Here is a 22,876-nt window from a genome sequence, read left to right as displayed (position 1 = left end):
TGCCAGCGGTAGGGACACCGCTCCTGAGACCAGGTTCCTCAAGGCCTTATCGAACCTGGCCTTAAACACTCCCAGGGTTGGGACATCTACTACCCTTCTCAGAGGTGTAGGAGACCCCAAAAGCTGCTCTGGCTACAGCAGAGAGACGTGACTATCTCTTCTTTCAATGCTGAGACCACATACTTACCCCAGTACACTCACAACAATAGAGACAACAAAATAAAATACAAGGAAACTTTATTTTTCAGTTTTATCAACGTTTTGCTCTGTTTTTTGTTGGTTTTTCATTGTTGTTTTCTTTTGTCTTCAAGCTGCTTATTAGTTGACAAGTCCGGTCAGTTTCTGTATTAAAAAGGATTTTGATGGAGGTAGCTTTGTCTCTGTCCTGGCTTTTGCTTGGTCTTGCCTGCACACTTGTCTCAGTAAACAAACTCAAAATAAAATTAAGAACGAAAACTGGAATTCCAGGCGGAGGCAACGAGCAATGCAGCCAGGTTCTCCATGTAACAGACATGGCGCTGGGGCCTCCAGTCACTATATACAGAGTCCATCATACATCCATCCCCCTGTCTCCTAAACACACTCCTTGCTCCAACGGGCTGGCTGCAGAGGAAGGAGTTTCTTCTCCTTCCAGAGACCTGAGCAGCAGCTTCCATGGAGGGAAACAGCACCCAGTCAGGAATGTCAGGCAGAGGGGCAGAGTGTGAAGGGGTGGGCTAAGGGGGGTCACTTCAGCTTGGCCGAAAGGTCAACAGCACTGGGCCAGGAACTCACTGCTGCTGGGCGACCTGTGGGGCGAGAGAGGAGGACCTGAGATTCACGGGCTGGTCACCAGAGCCCAGCCTGGCCCCCGGAGGCCCCCTCCCCCCGCAGCTCCCTTACTGACCAGAGAAGGTACGTACTTGTTGGGGAGGGGGCGGCGGCGGGGGCTCGCTGCTGCGGTTGGCCAGGCGGCTGAGGATGTTGCGCTCCGACATCTGGAGGCGCACTGCCACAGGTGGGATGCGGGCAATCGTGGCAGGCAGACGAGTCACATCTGCCTTCATGTCACTCAAAAGCTCCTCCAGCTGCTTCAGAACTATAAGAGAAAGGGACATCTGTTCGGACGGGGAAGGGACACCCCAGAGGGGACAGCACTGCTAAACACCTATCCCACCATTGTTTAACACACCGCATTACCTTTGTGCAGCACAGCATTGGCTGGTTTATTCCCAGCCATTGACTCCTTGGATAGGTGCTGGTGGCTCTCAGCCAGGCATTCCACCTCTGCAAAGCGTGTATTCAGAGCCATGGATGGGTGAGAGGGGTCTTCGGACATGTTCAGATAGGCAGCTCGCCGCAACTGCTCCTCAATCACCAAAGCTTGCTCCAGGAGCTGCAAGGTGGGGCAGGAATGAGTCTTTCAGCAGCTGCCTGAGAAGGAGCCTTGTTTGCACTCCCAGTCTCTCCTAATCCAATTCCCCAGCATCTCATAAGGTGAAATTGTGCCACTGAACCTCCTTTCACCAGCCAGTTTTACTGAGTAGCCCAAACCAGGAAGGGCGTTATGAAGCCAAGTCAGATACACAAGAAAACCAGGGTACATTGGGTTTAATAGACTACTGCAACTCCTCTAGTATTTTCATTCCTCCTCTGATTCTTTTTACACATTCTTTATGAGGTAAATGGGATGGAGATTACTCTTTGAACACAAGGGAAAAGTATTCCATCCTATTTATGGAAAGAGTATAAAATTGTAAGCATTTGGAGAAATCAACCTGTCAGTGCAGAACTCATCATTCAGTCTATAGTCAATCAATGTTTGGCCCCAAGACTGAGACCTACATGGCTTTTACTTGATCTTAAAATCACTCCCACAACTAAGCTATGTTCACTCCTAAAGAGGATGAAGTAAGACACTGAAGGCAGCCCTTTTAGCAACGCAGAGTTCTGTCCAGACACACAGAGGGGACTGCAGCAGACCGAGCAGAAGCTGTGACAAAAATGGCCGCTTGAACCTTAAGCCTCTTGCTTACCAGTTGTTCAATGAACATTTGGATAGAGAGCACTGAACCAAGCTCCCCAGTACCCCTTCCAGAAAAAAAGGAGCTCCCATCATGGAGCAACTGCCTGATCCTGAGATATATTGCTTTTTTTATTACCCCTAAAACAAAAGGCACTGCATAAATCTTTCACTTTCTTGGTGGAAACTCAGAACTGCAAGAACTTGTTCTTAGAGATCCAGCAGTTATCACACTGAAGAGAAATCCTTACCTTAAATCTCCTTGCCAAGAACTTATTCTTTATTTCCAGGAAGTTACCCCTGTTCATCTCACCCTTGAAGGGTTCATTGAGGATGGCGTAACGTGGATCATTCTGAATATCCTGCCAACGGGCATAGCCATGACTGAGATGGGATGAGCTCAGGCAAACAAAGGCAGTGAAAACAAGGGAATACACAGTCCAGGCAGTACTGTTCTCCAGAGGGAGTGGGGAAAAGGGGTACAGAGAGGGGACAAACAGGAGCCAAGGAAAAGGAATGAGATCTATGACCTGCTAAGTCTTAACTATGTTGCAGGAAGCTCCCCCTTCCCCACCATCACTTTCACTCCTGTGAAGAAGATAAAGCACCCTCTCACATAATCTACTCCAGTCAGATCCAGAACAGTCACTTTCACCGTGACAGATTATGTACAAGGTGGGACAATGTGTCATGGCAAGGATACTTGATAATCCCAGCTAGGAGCCAGTAGTCGTGACGCCGATGCCAGATCTCATAGGTCTTCTTGGTGACAGTTGCAGCCCGCTCTTCATTCTGCCAGAGGGAGTGTAGTTCTGGAAAGACAAGAGACACCAGAAAGGTTGGAAGTCATTTCACAAACATAAGCAGGACCTTATAAACACATTCAAGCAGATAAAGATCTCATACCAGTGAAACCACCATCTGCTATATTGAACATGAAGCGCTGCTTTACTGCCTTCTTGTGCCTTTCGTCTACTGACTCCTTAAGCATCTCTCCGTTCTGCAGCATCACCACGTCTCTCTTATCGTCATCCTTTTTCTCATCTGTACACATAGGAAATGATTACAACAAACATGGCAGATACCACAACAAGTTGGACCCACAAGGAATTCTAGCAGGAGGGTTAAGGAGGAGAAGGGAGTCATCATGCCTCACCTTTCTCATCCAGAGTGATTATAGGAGGGTCAGGGGGATTTTCAGTAGCTGTTCTGTCTTCCACTTTTTCCACATCAGCTGTAGGAAACAAGGGGAACATGAGATTCACAGGTTGAACATTGTTCTTCAACCAGTAAAACGCAGTACTGTTCTGTAACTTCCCACTAATTTTCTACACTCAAGCCCATTTTTTTAGGATGAAATGCTTTGTACCTTTGCTTTCTACTTCCATCGGTTCATCTGGTCTTTCCTTCACTTCTGTTTCCTCTACTTTTTTTTCCTCTGCTTCTGTGGAGTTCACTGGTGATTTTGCTTCCTGGGGTGGTGTTTCCACAGGCTGAGCACACTGCTGAGGACAGCAATCAGTGAGACACAAAGTACAGCAGTGCATGACAACAGACCACAATCACAGTTGCTTGAAAAGCAGAGACACACAAAACTGCGAGGCCAATTCTGAGGACCAGAGAGTTATCTTTAAGTATCGCTCTAAAAACTCATCTCTGCCTCAGCTGAAATGAAGAGGGGGCAGAAGTAGAGAAATTCGCAAGAGAAATTACAAGGCAAAAAAGCCCAAACTCACCTCCATAGGGGCCTCTGTTTCAGTAGCAGAGGCACTGAGCTCCTTCTCTGGTTCAGCTGGTTCTCCTTGCTCCTTACCACTAGCTCCTTCTTCTACTTTCACTCCGTCTTCTGTGTATTCCCCACGCCAGGGCAGCACAGCAGACAAAAGAGAAGCAAATCAGTACGGTCTTCCCTGTTACAAAGTCCCTTTCTCCAGTGCTCCCAGAGATCAGGCCCATCAAAATGGAACTAACGTGACTCCCCCACTCTTTTCCTGCCCACTACAAATGCTGGGCTTCTCACTGGTGTCAGCTCATCCCAGAAAAGCCAGTGTCCTCTCTTGCCTTTAAGGGCTTGCACATGTCTTTGGCAGCCCTCCTAACATGAGAGTAAGTTAATCTGCGTCCACCCCCAGACCCCACCACCACAGTTCCGGTGAGGGGAATAGCCAGGGTAAGGTCAGGACGCAGGGCTGAACAAGACGGGGGCCCTCACCAGGTGGAGGAACAGGGGCAGGTGTATTCGGCTGCGTATCCCCTGGTGTTGAAGGAGTTGGAGTTTTGGGAGAGGGTGAGCTGGGCTGTGAAAGTTTCTTGTTCTCTTCTATCTCTGCCAGTTCTGGCATACTCCAGCGGCCGTTCACATGCTCGAATTCCTGCACCTGCACAAGAGGGAAAGAAAGATGCATTCCTGGAGGAGTCATACAAAACTCATCCTTATACCTGCAGAGGCAGACCATTGAGCACACAACGAAAGTAGATGTGAAAGGAGAGGTAACTTTCTAATTCAAGACCGCAGCGACTACAGCTGTGTAGCCAGCAAAGGCCACATTGCTCTGCAAGGCACCTACCTTCTTGCGTATAAGTGACATGACCCCAATGCGAGTCAGGACGTGCTGCCGAGAAAGACCTTCCCGTGGGACCCCGTCTGCAAAGGTCTCTGCACCATCAGCTCCAGGTTCACATAAATGGCGCATGAACAGTGAGACGTAGGCCCTGAAGCCATCGAGAGACAAGCAATTAGTACACAAATTGCATTATCTGGAGACACGCATTGTCAGACCCCTTCCAACACATAAGAGAAATTACCCTGGGACTCTTAACCCATAGTAACAAGTTCTGGGGCTCCAGGCTCCTTCAAGGGAGAACTTCCTAACAGAATCACTATGTACATAGAGGACACACAGCTAACTCAAGAGTCTTGAGCCAAAAACAACCATAAACCCAAGAAAGACTCTGGGGAGAGTATTCATTACATGCTTGTAGAGCCATGCCACTCCTATAAAAGCATTTGCTTTTGGTGACTGAAGAGTCAGATCCAAATAAGAGAGTTAGCAACAATCCCAGCTTATACTTCATTCTCCCACAAAGAGTCAAACAATACATTAAGGAAATGCAGTCTTCAAGAAAAGGTCCAATTCTCATTCTTCCCCAAAAAGGACTAGTTGCTGTCAGTCTTCCATTCCTGCCTAATGCAGACTCACTTGAACTCTTTCTCTGACTTGCCACGGAGGTCCCGAACAAGCCACTGAGTGGTGAAGGCATCCTGAGGTGGCATTCCGTAGCGCATGATGGCATTGAGGAAGGCTTTCCGCTGGCGAGCATTGAAACCCAACACCTAGAATGAAGGAGCAGACAGACAGATATGGCAAGAGGAATACAGAAGCAGCTGGGATGCAAATGCCTTCCCTGGTACAACTTACCTCAATGTTCCCTCCCACACGGGCCAGTAAGGGAGGCAGAGGCTTATCCTTATCATTTCTCAGGCCCTTGCGGCTAGGCCGACGAGCTGCTGAAGAGAGAAATGCAGCTAAGTAAAGAGACAATGCACAGCATATTGTTGTGTGAATGCTGCCCCAGCAGGAGAGCACCACAAAATGTGTAAATTGCCCAAATCAAGTCCCAACTGTTTGCACACTCAAAGCAACCCAGGAACTCTTGCTCCAGTAGAACTTACCTTCAGACCTCTCATCAAAGTCCTCGTCTCCTTCTTCTGAAGCAACTGAATAGTCTGACTGATTATCTGACTGGTCATCCTGCCAGTCTGAAAGAAAAACAGCACGTGAGCCTGAGACGCTACTCCGTTACTTCCCAGCAACATATACTTACACCCGTTTTTCCCTCAGGGTCCTTTGGATTTGTACCTCTATCCTCCTGCGAGCCATCGTTGTAGTTAACTTGCTTCCGAATACGTTTGCCCTTGCCCAGGTTCCTGGCTAGATCCTCCTGTTGTTGCTCATAATGGTGACGGAGAAGTTTCTCCCAGTAATCAGGATCCACCGATTCCTCCTGCTTAATAATTTCCCGTTCAACCTCCTCTTCCTCCTGCCAGAGAGGTAAAAAATTTAGGCCCTGTGCTCCAAGTCCCAGCCTGTCATCGCAGATATATGTCTGCCTGCTTGGCCTTAAAAGCTTCAGAGCTCAATTAACTTAATTGATCCTCCGTCACTCAGGAGAACATATTAGCTGACATTCACCTCATACTCACCCCCATCTCCTCCTCACGAACCACATACTGAGCCACCTTGAAGGAGCTGAGATATTCATTCATGCCCTGAAGTTCGGTATCTTCTGTTTCATCCTGGTTCCGATCCAACAGACGCTCAATTGCTTTGTCATCATAGTGGATGACACTACTGTCCTCACCTTCTTTGTTATCCCCTGAAGGAAGAGTACAGGCAGTGTTGCTGTACGGATCTCAATGGATTCCGAACGGGAATGCCACCCTAGCCCCTCTTTGTAGGCCTATAATCAGCACTGTGTCTACAGTCTCTCACTAAATAAGGAGCCAGATCTCCCCACTCCCTTCAGTTCTACTCCCAGGCACTCACCCCCCTCAGTAGCCTCATCCTTGAAGAGCTCTTCAGTGCCAAATTTGAGAATGTCATCAAGTTCCTGTTTGGACATGGAGCCTGTCTTGGAGCCCAACCCTGGTCTCACTACCAGATGAGTTAGCATCATCTTCTTCTTGGCCACCTGAGTGATACGCTCCTCCACTGAGGCCCTTGTCACAAAGCGGTATATCATCACTTTCTTGTTCTGTCCAATTCTGTGTGCACGGCTGAAGGCCTAGAAAAGAGATGTGCTCAGGACAATCGACAGCTGCACAAGCAGTAGTCTGATATACCCCACCTACCTCCACAAGCTTCCCACCTGCCTTCACATCAGCTCTTAGCATTAGTGAAGGCTGTGCCCTAGAAGATCCCTCCACTATTTCACTTCCATCTCTACCCATCCTCACTGCTCTAATTTTGCATATTTCTAGAGGGGAAGATTTGCACTCCTTCACCCTTTCTGATGATTTCATTTCTCCTTTTCCTCAGGGTTACTCCATAGTGAGTAATCTCATTCAGTCTCACCTGGATATCATTGTGGGGGTTCCAGTCTGAATCGTAGATAATCACAGTATCTGCTGTGGCCAAGTTAATACCAAGACCCCCAGCTCGAGTTGAAAGCAGAAAGCAGAACTGCTGAGCTCCAGGAGCTTAGATTAAAAAAAAAAAAAAAAGAGAACAAAAAGTAATCAAGGGAGTGCACAGTACTCAAAGAAGGATTTGTAACTGACCCACATCACCTGACAGGGAATTGCTACTAATTTAAGATTCCAGAAAAGCAGTAGAATACTTAGGGCACAACAATCCCATGATGAGCATTAAGCACATACAAGGCAAGCTTTCATTGTACAGAAAAAGTAGGAGACTCTATACCATTGAAGCGATCAATAGCCTCCTGACGCATGTTCCCTGTGATTCCACCATCAATCCGCTCATATTTGTACCCTTCATGTTCCAAAAAGTCTTCTAGAAGGTCCAACATTTTCGTCATCTGCATATCAGAAAAACACCACACCAGAAGAGTGAGGAACAAGTGGATACCAGATCAATAGACTTCTTTCTCAGAAAAAAGTATTCCAGGCCTAAGAGTTTTTCCCCATATACCTGAGAGAATATGAGCACTCTGTGACCTCCCTCCTTCAGGTTCTTTAACATCTTCTGGAGCAGCAACAGCTTTCCAGAGGCTCGAATGAGTGCACTACCATCATACATGCCATTTGGCATTTTTGGAGCTTCCTAAAAAGAAAAAGAGAAAGAGAGAGTAAGGGACAAGGAACAAAAACAGCTTAAAGGGATGTAACTTGGTCTTAGTCCTCAGCTGATGCTGACTCACACCTGGTCATTTAGCTTGGCACAGCCTCAAGGTACAGCACTGCCTGTATGGAACACCTGTGCCTGTTCTCTTGCAATTTGACTCCTACATACCCTCCTCTTTTCTTACTTAGTCCCTACTCTTACAGTCTTCACCACCTCACCCAAGTCAAAAGACAGCTCCTACCTGTCATATAAATGTGCAGGAAAAGAAAGGCCTTCCAGCATGTTGGGTCAAAAAAAAGACAGGATGAAAAAACCCAGAAGCAAAAAGAAAGAAATGGGAACCCCTCCATGCCTCACCTAGGGAGCTAACTGGCTTCCTGATAACAGCCAGCAAGGAATTTGCTTATACAGAATAAGTGACTGGACATACCATAGCAGCCACAGGAAAGAGATAGGGGTGGTTACAGCACTTCTTCAGATCCATAACAACATTGAGCAATGAGACTTGGTTACCACCACCCCGTGCATTCAGTGCCTCAAAGTTTCTCGTCAGAATGTATTTATAATATTTCCTGAAGACAAAAAAGAAAATAAAACAACTCAGACAGTTGTCATGAGAATAACTAACCTACTCCTCTCTTGCTAAACTCTGCACAGCTTCTGGCATTATCTGCCAGCTACCTAGGCTCTGCCAGGGGCACTCGCTATCTCTTTATCCCTTACACCAGAGAACAGGATTAGTCTTTCCTCTGCTCTAATGGCAGCCCACTGTGCAGAAAACCCTGTACAGTAAGGATAAGGCTGTTGCAGCACCCTCTTTGAAACTTCAGCTGCAGAGCGGAGAAACAGTAGCTCAACAGCAGGTGCTCTCTTCATCCCCACACTCACTTCTGCATGGGACTCAGCTCCACTCTGACAATGAGTTCAGTCTTAGATGGCATATTCTTGAAAACATCAGCCTTGAGACGCCTCAGCATATGTGGGCCCAGCATGTCGTGCAGCTTCTTAATCTGATCTTCCTTGGCAATATCCGCAAACTCTTCTAGGAAGCCCTCCAAGTTACTGCAGGGAAACAGACACTCAGCAAGCGGCACAAAGGAAAAAGAGCAAAAGAGCAAGTGAGGGGAAAAGAATGACAAGACAGGCAGGCTGACTGGTACTGCAAGACATACTGGAATCTCTCGGGCGTCAGGAAGTTCAGCAGGTGGAACAGTTCTTCCAGGTTGTTCTGCAGGGGAGTTCCTGTAAGCAGCAGCTTGTGCTGGAGGGAGTAACCATTCAGCACACGGAAGAACTGGAAAAGAGAGAGCAGGGGAAAAAGCGGGAAAATAACTAAAACACACAAATACATCAAAGGCTTATTAAGTCATAGGCTTACAAAAAAAAAATCTAGAAAGAAAGTTGACACCAATCTAGGGTTCAATTTAGATCACATCAGCTGTTTGGACAAGACTTCCAAGTAGTTCACATTCCAGTCAGGGTTACTAGACTGATCTTATACGGATCATTGTTCTGCATAGCTAAACCATGACTGCAGCAAATCCTCTGAGCCATCAGGTGGTAGTAGGTTTCCTTTGCTCTTATAAGTTACAATCTCTTTCAGACCACAAATCATTTCTAGACTACTGTACTATGTATTTTTTTTGCTAAATTAGCATTTTACATTCCTACAACTACTCTGCCTTGAACATTCTAGAAATAACTAAGTCACTCTTCCTATTCATATCACTCCTGGCAGTGTTCCAGAGCACCGAACAAGCAGAGGAGAACAAGAGCTAAGGGTTTGCCAATGTGTCTTGGAGGTAAATTGCACTGGTTCTCACAACAATGAAATAATTCCAGACAGATGTAGTGAGCAGTTAAAGTACTGCACTGAAAAGCACAAGTGTACCATGTTCACCTGCAGAAACTGACAGTAAAGTAGTAAGTTATTTATGAGCTTGGCCATTTCTTTGCTTATCTTACACTTAGCATGATACAAGGTCAAACTTAATGAAAGCAGCTGTACTAGATGGCAAACAAAAAACAAATCACTTTTGTTTTGGTTATTGCACCAGAAGAGTACTTCTGGTGGCTTCACAGGGATTAGTCTTTCTATGTAGTTATAGTTAAAAATATTCTTATTTTGGAATCAAATGTGGAAGTTACTAATTATATCTGCAGAACTTTAGGAGATAACCCAAATTTGTCAAGAAGCATCTGACCTATCTATCTTGCAGCCAAACACCTATAAGCTGCTCTTACACGACAGGAAACTGCTGTAGAAAAAGATTTAATGGTTCTGCATAGTGTCATAGTGTAACCTTGAGCCTTTACATCCTCTTTCAATTAATGAATATTAATAGTAAGCATTCATTCCTACTTCAAATGATTTCAATGCTAAGCATAGAACAGCATCCAGTCATAGAGCCTACAACAAAATAAGGTCTAGAAACTGAACTGCAAGCACAGCTGTGATGTCTCAGGAAGATGCCCCATGCCAAGATCCAGAACACTAAAGCCATTTGAACAAAACAAACAAAAAAAGAAATCAAGCAGCAATTTTGTCTTACAGTCTCCAAGAACCTCTAAAACCAGCTTTCCAATAATAATTGTTTTTGGCATACAGAGCACTAGAATCCAGCTGAAGACAGACAAATCAATACAAGAATTAAGGCACAAGGCCTAGGGAGGGGCTAGATTAAGAAAGTAAAGTCAAGTCTACTCAATTCAAACAAGCTTGGTTAAGGTGTAGCCTCATTTTAAAGCAACTCTATGGCCTTTCAGGACCTGCCTAGGCATTTCTGAACACCTCTGCCCACCTTCAATTTCTGTAACAGCTCATTAGTTCTGCTACAAAGCCAGATGAATGCAGAGAGCAAGCCTACTCTGGAAGCAGGGTAATTCTGCTCACAGAACATGTTTTATGCTCAGCATGGTAAACCTTTTCAGAACAGAGGTGGTGCAGGTATGTGATCTGTTTTCAGAGAAGTCATTTTGTATTTGAGAGCAACAACCACATCCAGGTTTTTCTGTTTTTCAGTCTACACTAGTTGCCCATTCATGTGGAAAGAAAGCTATTTTAACCAGTGATCTGTGTAAGTAAACTTGTTGCCAATGATGATTGATCTCCAAATGCAGGCTGTTGATTTTTCTTTTTAATAACACATCAGATTTACTACTGAACAAATGACTAAGAGCTGTCTCTCTCCCCTGCAACATATGCCATGCCCATGAACCACCTATGCTTCTCTGTACCTTAGACTGATTGTTCTTCAGTCTGTGAGCTTCATCCACAATGAGACAGGCCCAGTCAATGGAGCCTAGTATGGCCATATCAATTGTGATCAATTCATAGGAGGTGAGAAGCACATGGAACTTGACAGCAGCCTCCTTCTGCAAAGGAAAAGGATGAAGACATTATGGGATAGTGGATGCAGTGTTCCTCCACCAAGTTATTCTGATGAGCTCTGGTCAACAGCACATCAAAAACTTTCATTCCCCCAGTCTCTTGTCACAAGATTCCAAATGCTGCCCAAACCATTTTAGCCTTTTAATCCCCTATTGCTCTCAACACACCTAAGTCACCTCAACCCCCTCAGTACCTGCTACTTTTGGACAGATGCCAAATATTCTAACAGATGTTTAACAAGTACGTAGTGAGTAGAAGCATGTTAAGAGAATTGAGATTTGGAGAAGAGTGGCTCATCAGAAAGCTCAGACTTCAAAAGATAAGTAGTTTACCATGGAATTTCAAATTACTATTAGTACTTAAGCCTGTTCCATTTCAAAAGGAAGGAAATGAGTCTATCTGCCTCTGCCACTGAAAATGCTTTAGCTTCCATTTTGGTTTTACTTGGAAGACTTAAGTTCTACAAAAAGTAGCCACCTAGGTCAGGCCCTTCCTTCCTGTCTAGGCACAAAATGCAATTTCTCATATGTCTGGGTATGGCCTGTCAGCCAATTCCTCAGGATGAAAAAGTTCATACTTTTTTTGTATATTTGTCTTTTATTTGTCTCAGTGGCAATTCTGATATCAATTTAGATCTGTAGAAAAGATGCACAACTCCACAGGTTAAGTAGGGAAGACAGAAGGATTTGCCTAGGGTCAGTATTACTTTAGTCAACCGTCTTCCTCCAGGACTTAATCAGTTCAGACTAGCAAGAATGTTTAAACAGTCTACAGCAAGAGTCTAAACACCCACTTGTCATCAATCTGCAGTTATTTCCCCTTGGAAACTACAAGCATAATCATTTCCCAGGGACAGCAGAGTCTGAATCTCAGCTGCTGAAAGTTAGTGGAGTGCATCTCAATTCAGGCTCGTGTTACAGCAGAGTCCCGTACCTTCATTCTGGATGCTTTTTTGCCTCCACGTATGGCATTATCCTCAAAAGTGAACTCATTCTCACGGATGATGGCCCGGCTGTCTTTGTCCCCGACATAGGTCACTACATACATATCTGGGGCCCACATCTCAAATTCTCGTTCCCAGTTGATGATTGTGGACAGTGGTGCACTCACCAAGAAGGGGCCCTTTGAGTGGCCCTACAAATAAGAGTCAGTAAGAGCATTAGATGACTGCAATCACTAACACAGGAAGAATCTCCCCAGGCAGTGACCTGCCAGCTCTCACCTCTTTGTATAAGGAATACAGGAACACTGCTGTCTGCACAGTCTTTCCCAGACCCATTTCATCAGCCAAGATTGTATCTGTGCCCTGGGCCCACGAGAAGCGCAGCCAATTCAGCCCTTCCAGTTGGTAGGGATGCAAGGTTCCCCCTGTCACATCGAGGTACTCCGGCTGCCGGTCGTATTTCACTGTTGGCTATAGCGGAAAGAAGGAAGAGTTGGAATCCTTTTATTCACTTAGATAACTAACAAGAGTCCTTTCTTAGCCACCATTATATTCACTAGTACAGATGAGGCTTCACAGATGACAGACTAGCACCAAAGCCAACTTCCAAATGGCCAAAGGCATCCAACAAGAAGCGTTTTTTTTTGTAAAACCCTTTCACCGAGAGCTAGGGAGTCTGACCCAATGGACACGGTGGACCTTTGTCTGAAGGCTCTCTAATACTGTTTATTCTTTGAGCTATGAGGGAGCTCTAAACCATATGCTTTTCACTCTTTGGTTTCCTATTTACCTGCAGGCACCCCAAAATAAGCAGCCCTATCAGATGGCTCCAAAGCAAAAAAGAGTAACTTACATCTACTGTGGGAGTCTCAGGGGGTCTTTCCAGTTTCCGCATCTTCACTTTCTTTAACTTCTTACCAGGCCTACCCTCTTCACCTCGCATCAGCTCCCTGTGCAGACACAGTCCCCAGTACACATAAGTTTAATGGCTTTTTATTAACAGATCAAGAGAAAACTACTGCAGAGAACAGGAGGGCAATCACCCAACTCAAATAGGCTCGAGAACAGGGCTGGAACCTTCCTGACCTGGTAGAGAGGCACAAGGTCCCTGCCCAAAGGCATAGGAAGTCAGCAACAAGTAGATGCTTCTTGCCCATTTCCATCTATTAATCCAGCCAGTGCAGAGGCTGACATACTGCAGTACTTTCTCTTGAGTGAAGGGAAAGGAAAACAATCTCTAGATACTTCTCCTACCTGTGATTCCAGTAGGCTTGCTTGTAGAGGTCATAATCTTGAATATCCACATCTTCACTTTCCCAAGATGCCTGGTCATAGGGTAGGTCCCTCCATTTAATCAAATAGTGGACATTCCCCTTCTTATCCACACTGCAGAAGAAACCAGTAAGTCTCAAGCACAGTGCTACGGCAGTATTTCCCCAATCCATTCAAACGGAAGAGACAGACTCAGTGAAGCAGCAGAAACAGAACAACAACGTATGTCATACCAACAGAGAACTCCCACTGTTTCTCCCAGTCATGCTGCAGTTTAGCTCATCCCCTCTCCCTCAGCCTTGCTTAAGGTCTTTGTTGAAAATCCTCTTTTGTTACATCCCCTACCTATGATTAAGGATCCTGTGGATCATCATCCACTCTGGCTTGATCCCATATCGATAGAAACGTTCCTCCATCTCAGCGTATTTGGGGTCCTTGTTTTTTCTCTTTCGGCTTTTCTCTTCTTCCCCTCCAAAGTCTCCCGAGGGTGGCTCATCCATATCATTTTTGCGTTGGTAGTTACGAAACATGACCTGGCAGTGCAACTCCAGCTGCAGTCAGGACACAAGCAGTCAGCAGGTGTTTTAGCCTCAACTGTCCACCCTCATGCCATCGTTAGCTCCTCCACTCACCTGCAACTCTGACACCCAGGAGCAGTGCCAGTAGGACATGCCCTGCCATTTGACAAAGAACTGCCTTTCAGGCCGACCCTCCAGAGGCTTCGGGGGCGGAGCATTGGGGTCTGCATCAGGTGGACGTGGTGGTGCAGGGCCAACTGGGGGCTGACCCCATTTCCAGATCAAGATCTTCTGCACCTTTCCTTTCAAAGCTGGGCACTGGGAAGTTAAACAGAGCTTGATGCATCACAGTGTATGTACTCTAACATGGAAGCACTGAGGAGCAGAAACAGAGTCACTTTTATGGTTTCACTACACAGACAGGATATGCTAGGCTTGATGAGCCCAGTAGTCTGCCCAACTACAACTTCATTGAAAGTTTGCGCAAAAAATATTTTGCTGTAGAACTAAGGGCCCAACATAAGCAGCTTTTTTTTTCTTCATCACCTTTAGGTTTTTATCACCAAGTGAAAGCAATTAACATCATTTATACTACCTATTTCAAGAACTTTCTGGAAAAGCATGGTATTTCTCTCCTAACCATCTACTAAGAAAGGTCTTAGCATTACAAAGCTTACAACAGTGCAAAACCAGTTTGTCTCAGCATCAGTTTAAATTACTTTAAGCACTGAATTTGCTTGCACTTGTTCTCCTGCTTCTACACACATACAGGAGCCCAAAAAGATGATCCCTGGCATGCTGGACCAAAAACTGTCCAACTACCCTGCATGTGAACAAATCTCATGACACCCAAAGGCTGCAGCCTGGTTCTTCCCATTGTCAGGAGAAAGCAATCAATCAAGGCACAATAGTGCTACAAAAAGTCAGGTTTTTAAGCTTTATGACAAAAGTGTATGAGGAGACAGTCTTCAAAGGACCATCTATTTCCATAGAAATATGATGATCCAAAGGGATTAGATCAATCACCTCTTGCAGCAATAGGAGAATGGTACTAGCAGAAACTCACAGTGCAGCGAGGACACAGCCATTCTCCATTGGGAATCTCAGGCAGTGGGGGATTCAGACAGTGGATGTGATAGGACGAAGGACAGGCATCACAGCACAGCAGCTCTCCTCCGTCCTTGCAGACTCTACAGAACTCCATATGGTGGTCATCCTCTTCCTCAGCATCCCCCACTACATCCTCCAGGATTTCCTCACCTTCAGAGTTATCCTCCTTTGCTTCCCATTGAATGCCCTCTTTTTCCTATGGCAGGGGGAAATCATAAAAACAAAGTGATTATTTCATTACCACAGTAACAGCCCCAAGTCACTTGACATCTCACTCATACATGATCTCTTGCACCGTTTGGGGAATTCGATACTCACACAGTGTGGGCAGCTCCACTTGCCCTCTGGAGCTTTCTCCATATCTGGGTCCAGGCAAACCATGTGGTAGGCACGAGGGCAGGTATCACACAATATGATTTCTCCTCCCTGCTGGCACACCTCACAGTAGTCCTGGTGATCAGTCTCATAGCCATCCACAGCCACTGTGGAGTCCTCCTCACCTGCAGAGGGTGATGAGGAGTTACCATAGTACAAGCCACAGCTACAGGTTTCCTATAGCCAGGGAGGGTATTCTCCCAACAGCCTACACAGCCACCTACAGATCCAGAATACTAAACTCTTACTCCATATAAGTAAAAAGGCTGAGAAGGAAGACCTGGAAACAGGAGCAAAGTAAGTCCTTTTGTGCCCCCTTCCACCCATGAAATAAAAGGTACATCAAGGCCAGGAAAATAAAGAACTCCCAAAAGAACTTCCAAAAACCTTTTCCTCATTCAAAATAATATCAGGTTTTTCCTTCACAATCTATGCTCCCTCAAGTATGCTGTTAAACATCATAACTCCACCCAGACATCCCTCTAATCTTTCTACACACTTAGCTATGCTTATTTCCAACTGCTGGCAGGTATCTTTACCTTTCTTTTTCTTCTTCCCAGCCTTGAGTTTTTTGCGACTGCGGCTACTACGGCTTGTAGACCCATCTGAAACAGAGTAGCTGTTGATGCTGGCATCATCAAAGTCTGACTCCACATCCAGATCATCATCTTCACTCTGAGGTAGGAAAGAGAAAAGCTTTGTTACTCAGACACACATGCTGGGGGGTAGCAATCAGACACACAGCCCAGCATCCCTATCACATCATGACCTCCTCCTCACAAGGTCAAGAAAGGAGCACCACTTACTGATGATCTTTTACGCTTGGAACCAAATCCTCCCAGTTTGATTTTCAGTGGTGCCACCTTCTTTGTTTTAGGTTTCTTGATATCAGGAATACGAGGACTGGCCTTGGGCTTCCGCCGGGCATTGGGTCCTGGGAACACAGGAGGCAGAGTCAGAAGGGCTATTGCCTTGACACCACTCACATTCTATCCTCCTGCCAGACTCTGCTTCTCACCTTTGCCCTCTTTTGTCTTGGCTTTTCTGAGTGGCACATCTACAGGGGGCTGCGGCAGGACAGCATCCACGTTTGTCACCATACTCTCAACTACTGCAACAGCTGCAGCCGCAGCAGCTGCCACTGATGCACCTGAACTTCCCTTGAAGGGGTTGTTTGTGCTAAACTCCCTCCATTTGGCTCCCAGTACCATCATCATCTTCGACACTGCTATTTTAGGGTTCTTGGCTGCGATGAGTGGCCTGTGTACAGAGTTCAGGAAGGAAGGAAACGTTACTGAACCACCATGAAATTTAGATTATTCCTCCCCACTGCCACCCCCATTAGCACCTTTATCTCAAACTACATTCCTTTCTAATCTCTGATCTCAACAGCCAATGACTATCCCTACTCTCATCCTTCATTGTGTGTGAAAGGTGCAAATGTTCAGGGACTTGGAAAAAAGAAATGGAATTCAGCATAGTCGGGAAGAAAGAGGACTGGGAGAACCTGCATTATCTCAGTGACTGAAAACAAAAAAGCTGGGGGATCAATTATTTTACTGTTGCTTCAGTTTGCACTCTAGGTACTACACTATAGCATGCACTGAGGTTTCAAAACCAAGGAATCTAGTTTTTGTCCCATCTCTTTTTCTGTTCCTGAGTCATTTCACGTGTAGGCTTGTAGCTCACCTGACAAACTGGCTGAAAGCTTTGTAGTTGGTGAGTGTGCGGTAATCCTCCTCTGTGAAGATGTGATCAATATCCTCCATGCCCCAATCTTCTAGGAGCTGAGCAGAGGACTTGGGCTCCTTTGAAAAGAGAATCATGGCAACTCTGAGCACAACTTCCACATTCCACAGATGACCCAGGGATTTTCCCCCCCCCATCTGCTTATCACTACCATATGACACAGCCACAATAGCAGACCAGTGGAAACAGGAAAAGTATTTGGATTCAACGTAAGTTCCATGTGTGCTTAAAGCAGTAAAGAGGGAAGAATGCAAGGTGGGAAGAAGATCAAGTCAAGAGGGTCTAGTGGAAGAAAACACTACACAGTCCCAACTCCCTGTGCAATCACAAAGGGAAAGCACAATGACCCCCAAATGAGATACATGGAATGAGAAGCAAGCATTCAGCAGGGTAGCTTGTTACCTTTGAGTCATCATCTTCCTCCTCCTCTTCCTCCTCCTCCTTACGCTTGGCTTTGTTTTTCTTTTCCTTCTTGGGTCCTAATTTCTTCTTTTTCTTCTTCCCAGGAGTATAATCACTGCCCTCACTGTCAGAGCGCAGAACCTCTTCTTCTTCCTCCACAAACTCATTCCCCTCACCAGAGCTGTCCCCTAGCTGGGGAGGGAGGGAGAGATCAGGCATGAGAAAATTCCCTGGGATAAACACTAAACACTGCTCTCTCCCCAACCTCTACAGGATTCATTCAAAAGATTGCTGCTATTGGCCAACAACAACAGTAGGCACCCTCACCCTATATATCCATATTTTAGCGTGTGACCTTAGGCATCCTTTTTCTTACCTCCTTCTTCTGACGCTTGCTGAGCTTGGGCACTTTGGGTTCCTTCAGTTTCTTGGGCTTCTTCTTCTTCTTGATTTTGGGAGTGTCAGCCTCTGATAGAAGCTCTTCTTCTGGCTCTTCTTCAGGTTCTGGATGTGAAGAGGTGACAAGTCTCACCCAACCCCCATCTGTGCACTACAATATAACCGCTCTTCACAGAGATCAACTTGTCTGCTTCTTGCTACACACTTACAGAGTTGGTTACAACTCTTGCTGTCTATAACAGATACTCAAAGATTATTTCCTAAGGTACCATCACACATGGTTACCCGCCTCCCAATGCTACCTATTTCCACAATCTTGCTTCTCCAAGCAGAACTGCACTCAGAACTCAGGAACAAGAAGTTTGCCATAACTCAACAAGAAGAAAAAGCATAAAACTGATAGCCACATCTAAAGGGGACAAAACAGAGAATGCATTTGAGAACCTGAGCAGGATACTGTTTCAGTCCATGGATCTTCAGAAAAGAAACCATCTAGCCTCTTCAGCAGTACAGAACATCCTACAGCTGCACGCAATACATAGGCCAGTAAGCCACTACTTTTCCTCCTCTATAGGGAAGTTGTTACTCAGCAACTCTATTCTGATCCAAATTAGAACCTTCCCCCAGCCCCAGCAGCTAGCAAGCTGACTGCCTGGTCAGAACACACGCCACTTCCCCAGCAGCAGCGCACACTTCCATCTGTGTGCCCCCATTCCCTGGCTGCCCTTGGCCCGAGGGGCAGGGGCAGCCAGACAGCCCTTCCTTCTCTTTGTGGCAGGCTGCGGGAGCAGCGCGGCCACCCGCCCTCCCCTGCCGCCCCGCCCACTGCACACAGCCAGAGTCACTCCTTCTCCCTCCAAGGGAAAATGGCCTCCTGACCACCCGAGCTGGGCAGGATGGAGGAAGCCACAGGTCAGAGGAGGTACCGCAGCCGGGGCTGAAACAGCAGAGACAGAGGTCTCAGAACCTGGAGTGCTGTGCCTGGCTGCTGCCATATTCCCAACCAATGGATGCCTCTTTGCTCCCATGGTGCTGCAACACCAGGTCCTTCAAAGATCATGCATCTTCTCCCCCAAGTTCTGATTTAGAGCCTCTAATGACCCACCCCTTCCAAGGTATCACCTAAACCATTCCATTTTGCAGCGATTTTAGTTTTTTTCATAAAGATTTTTGTTACTGATGGTCCCATTCTGCCCAAGATCTCAGAGGCGCCAGAAAACTCCAGCAACAAGGTTTAAGAAAAAAAATGCCAAACAAACAAAAAATCCAAAACCCCACAACAACATCTTCCCTTCTCCACTTCACTTCTCTTATATGACACTACAACACTCCAGCATGAGTTAGTAGGAAATCCCATACTTGTCCTACGACTGACTGTATACATCACTCCTTCACAAGTGAAGAATCCAGATGCATGTCCATAGAGCAGGTCATCAACAGCAGCAGCAGCAGCAACAACAAAAAAAAGCAAACCAGAAGAATTCCCAGGGCTCTAATTCAAGCCTTATGTTGATGATGAGGATGCAAACACAAGCGAAAAAGCAAGATACAAGGACTAAAAAAAAACAAAGGTGAGCAAGCAGCACGGAGCAAGAATCACAAGAAACCTCAATAATTGGGTGTGGTGATGAAGGAAAGTGGGTCACGCAACAGCCCAGGGCAGTTTTCTCTGGACGTCAGCCGGTCTGAGTTCCCAGATGAAAGCAAGGCAGGCAACCTGCCCTCTCACATACTACCCCCTCTTCCCCCTCCCCATTCATGAAAATTGAAACTCGCAAGCATTTCGGTACCCTGTCAGCACTGGACGCTCTGCCTCCATCCTCTACAACTCCTCCAAGCACAGGCCCTGACAACCTGCAATGGCTTGGAACAAAGTCAGCTCCACCTGACACAAAGCCGCCAGCCTCTCACTTGGAAGTAACCCTGGGACTCGGATATCAAAAACATACACGTGATTTGCGGAAAAAAAGAAAAAAATTACAATCCCCAACACATCATGCATTTCACATACTCAGCTTGAGACCAACATTATCCCCACTCCACATGCGTGCCCTGCAGACCCGGCATACCTGGATGCTGGGGGATAGCGTTGTTCAACAGGATCTCCATCTCATCATCATCACTGCCCCCTGAGCACGGTGATGGAGATCCAATGCCCGAAGCCATGTCCTCCACACTGGGGGAGGCCTGGGCTTACACAGGTTGTCGTCTTCTTGCCAGTCTGGCCAGCACTTCATTGAAAAGAGAAAGAGAAAGTTACAGCGAACCTGAACTTCGTTTTCCGAAGCAATAGTACTAAGAGGATCTGTGAGAAAGCTCAGACAGCAACTTTACCGGCTTTGGAGCCTATGGATAATAGAAACACCGGCAGCAAGTATCAGTTTAGAGTTGTGATAAAGGAGGCTTTGAAGACACCAGATATTAAACTGAGTCAGCAACTCATTTCTGGCGAGGAAGCCAAAACAGCTGTCCTAAAGGAAAACTCTCCCGACCTCTGCAGCCGGGTGCCCTCGGTTATTTCTGCCTTGGTTCGGGAGAAGGCAGCGGGGCAAGTAAGGCAGCCGGGCTTCCAAGGGAGCCCTGGGGCCAGCGGGGCGGCTGTCAGCGCGGTGCCCTGGCCAGCAGCCCCAGCCCGCCCCGGGCTGGCACTGCAGCGCTGGCCCTGCCCCTGCCCGGACGCACACAAAAGGCCGGGCGGGCTCGGCAGCCCCGCTCCGCCGCCCCCGCCCGGAGCGGGGCTGCGCGGCGCAGGGCGGGGGCGGGGGGCACCGTCTCCCGGGCGGGGGCGCGGGGCGGGGCCGGGGAAGTCCGGCGGGCGTGCGGCGAGGGGCCGCCGTTCCCCGGGGACCGGCGCAGGCCTGGGCTGCGGGCACCGGCGAGGCGGCTGCGGGGCGGGGGAGGAGGGGCCGAACCCGTCCTGCGGCCGCCCGGGCAGGGGGACGGCGCGTCCCCGGAGGAGCTGCGGCCGGGGCCGACGGGGCGTCCGGCGGAGAGACGCGTCTGCTGGCCTAGACGCCCCGGGAGGCTGCAGATGGCCTTGCCCGCCCTCGTTCCCTCCCGGCTCCTCACCCGGCTCCGGACCCCGGCTCCGCTCTCGCCGCTGCCGCCGCTGAAGGGAAAATGGCTCCGGCCGCGGCACCGCCTCTTAAAGGGGAAAAAAACCCGGCTAGGCCCCGCCCTCTCCCGCCTGCATCCCATAATATGCCCTGGGACCCCGGCAACAGGCCCCGCCCCCGTCTCCCCGGCAAACACACACCCCCTTCCCCCCCCCATCCGACATCCCATAATACTCACCCTCCCCTCAGAACTTCCCACTCACTGCCCGGCCCGGCATCCCATAATAATAACCTCCCCTCCCGCCGGTAACATCCCATAATACTGTCCCCCCCCGCCCGCACCTTCACCCCGAGAAACATCCCATAATACTCCCCCACGCTCGCACCCCTTCGCTCCGGCATCCCATAATACTGACCCCCACCAAGAAACATCCCATAATACTGCCCCCCGCGCGGGACCCCGCGCGCCGGGGCACGGCGCCCCCCTGCGCCTCCCGGGGCTGCCATCCCATAATAGGCACGTCCCCCTGCCGCGAGGAGAGCGCGGTGGGGGGGGGAGGGCGCACCGTGAGGACCCCCCCGGAACATCCCATAATAGTCACACCCCGAGCGCGCACATCCCATAATAGTCACACCTCCCCCCCCCCTCCCCGCGCGCTCAGGCAGGCATCCCATAATAGTCGCCGGGAGCCACGGTCCAGCCCGGCATCCCATAATACTCGCGGCCGCCCGCCCCGCACCCGCACCCGCGGGGCTCCGCCGCCGCCCCGCACCCGCCCTGCCCGGGGCCGCGGGGCCCGCTCCGGCCCAGCCCCCGCTCCGGCCCGGGGCACGGGGCCGACCCCTGGCACCGCGCGGCCTCCGCGCACCTCCCGCCTCCCTGCGCGCTGGCACCGGCCCCGGGCACAGGCTCCGGGCACCGCCCTCCCACCGCCGACCGCCCCCGACCTCGGGGCTGAGCGCCCCGCTCTCCCTGCCCCGTCCCGCCGTGCCCCGTCCCGCACGCTCCGCCCGCGGGACCCCTCCAAGGCTATCCATGGCTGGCGCGGTCACTGCCACCGCCAGCCTGTGTGTGGGGAGCCCGCAGTGACTTTGGTGCTTCCCCTGCACCTCGAGGCTTCTGGCTGCTGGTTACCTGCAGAAGTACCGACCCCAGGGATACGCCTTCTCCCGGGCAACTAGCGACAGGATGAGAGCATGTAGTCTCAAGCGATGCCAGGGGAGGCTTAGGTTGGACATTGGGAGGAATTTCTTCATGGAAAGGGTGATCAGACATAGGAATGGACTGCCAGGGAAATGGTGGAGTCACCATCCCCAGAGTTGTTTAAGGAAAGGCTGGATGTGGCACTTAACGCCATGGTCTAGTTGCTATGGTGGTGTTCGGTCAAAGGTTGGACTTGATGATCTCAGAGGTCTTTACCAACCTAATTGATTCTGTCATTCTGTGATACACGGCGTGTCCAGGTACTCCATTCCTCCCTGTCACCCAGCTCCCTGCAGCAGCCTCCACCAGGAAACTCATTGCTGATTTACACAGACGGGAACGGTCCGTAGGTATAAGTATACTTCAATTATGCACATACAACTGTATCATTAATTTCCCATTAAACAAAATCACATGCCATAATGCCGCCTTATCCTCTGCTGAGCATTTTCATAACGCTATTAATCTCAACAAAGAGGTGCAGTCCTGTCCGTCTCTCCCAGTGAATGTGTGGGTGTCAACAACTGCACTCGTTGCCTCCACTGTCCCACGCCTGGTGGTGCGTGTGCACGTTTCATCCTGCCACAGTGAAACACGCCGCAACACAAGTGGAGGATTGGCTGTTTACAGACTGCAACAAGTCGTTTA

General features: G+C 48.4%; 1 protein-coding gene and 1 non-coding gene across 8 annotated transcripts; both read right to left on the bottom strand.

Annotated features, from left to right (window-relative positions):
• Positions 1-220: 220 nt before the first annotated feature.
• CHD4 (chromodomain helicase DNA binding protein 4) lies at positions 221-21,130 on the bottom strand. 7 transcript variants are annotated; one of them, XM_066175472.1, is made up of 40 exons: positions 21,038-21,130; positions 20,038-20,199; positions 17,946-18,073; positions 17,570-17,761; positions 17,108-17,226; positions 16,437-16,678; positions 16,225-16,352; positions 15,958-16,093; positions 15,362-15,543; positions 15,000-15,239; positions 14,048-14,251; positions 13,761-13,966; positions 13,398-13,529; positions 12,997-13,093; positions 12,423-12,614; positions 12,134-12,334; positions 11,047-11,184; positions 8,982-9,103; positions 8,698-8,871; positions 8,240-8,381; positions 7,657-7,788; positions 7,426-7,543; positions 7,078-7,202; positions 6,550-6,787; positions 6,207-6,379; positions 5,863-6,043; positions 5,676-5,786; positions 5,422-5,510; positions 5,203-5,336; positions 4,570-4,714; positions 4,215-4,380; positions 3,739-3,848; positions 3,372-3,507; positions 3,159-3,236; positions 2,909-3,046; positions 2,706-2,814; positions 2,254-2,386; positions 1,180-1,375; positions 887-1,078; positions 221-788 (listed from the first exon to the last, which is right to left on the bottom strand). In XM_066175472.1, the coding sequence occupies exons 2-40, from the start codon at positions 20,132-20,134 to the stop codon at positions 727-729; spliced, it is 5,838 nt and encodes a 1,945-aa protein (XP_066031569.1). In that variant the 5' UTR covers positions 20,135-20,199; positions 21,038-21,130; the 3' UTR covers positions 221-726. The 7 variants fall into 7 exon arrangements, with proteins under 7 accessions (XP_066031569.1, XP_066031574.1, XP_066031570.1 ...); XM_066175477.1 differs by having other exon boundaries at positions 903-1,078; XM_066175473.1 differs by having other exon boundaries at positions 3,372-3,504.
• On the bottom strand, positions 4,049-4,187 carry LOC136286179 (small Cajal body-specific RNA 11). Its single transcript, XR_010719816.1, has one exon. It is a non-coding gene; the product is annotated as a small Cajal body-specific RNA 11 (non-coding RNA).
• Positions 21,131-22,876: the final 1,746 nt, after the last annotated feature.

This window comes from Chamaea fasciata, unplaced genomic scaffold (assembly GCF_029207755.1).
Source record: "Chamaea fasciata isolate MVZ Bird 193981 ecotype frontalis unplaced genomic scaffold, bChaFas1.0.hap1 SCAF_2, whole genome shotgun sequence".
In the NCBI taxonomy this organism is placed as follows: Eukaryota; Metazoa; Chordata; class Aves; order Passeriformes; family Sylviidae; genus Chamaea; species Chamaea fasciata.
This window is presented reverse-complemented; position numbering and strand designations above follow the sequence as displayed.

What these genes read in the sequence shown, in the direction of transcription:
- CHD4 (XM_066175472.1), bottom strand. Translation starts at nt 20,134, where the DNA reads ATGGCTTCGGGCATTGGATCTCCATCACCGTGCTCAGGGGGCAGTGAT. An exon ending in GGCTGTGTCCTCGCTGCACT is followed by an intron (nt 14,252 to 14,999) that starts GTGAGTTTCTGC and finishes TTAACTTCCCAG; the next exon opens with TGCCCAGCTTTGAAAGGAAA. An exon ending in CACAGGATCCTTAATCATAG is followed by an intron (nt 13,530 to 13,760) that starts GTAGGGGATGTA and finishes TTTCTTCTGCAG; the next exon opens with TGTGGATAAGAAGGGGAATG.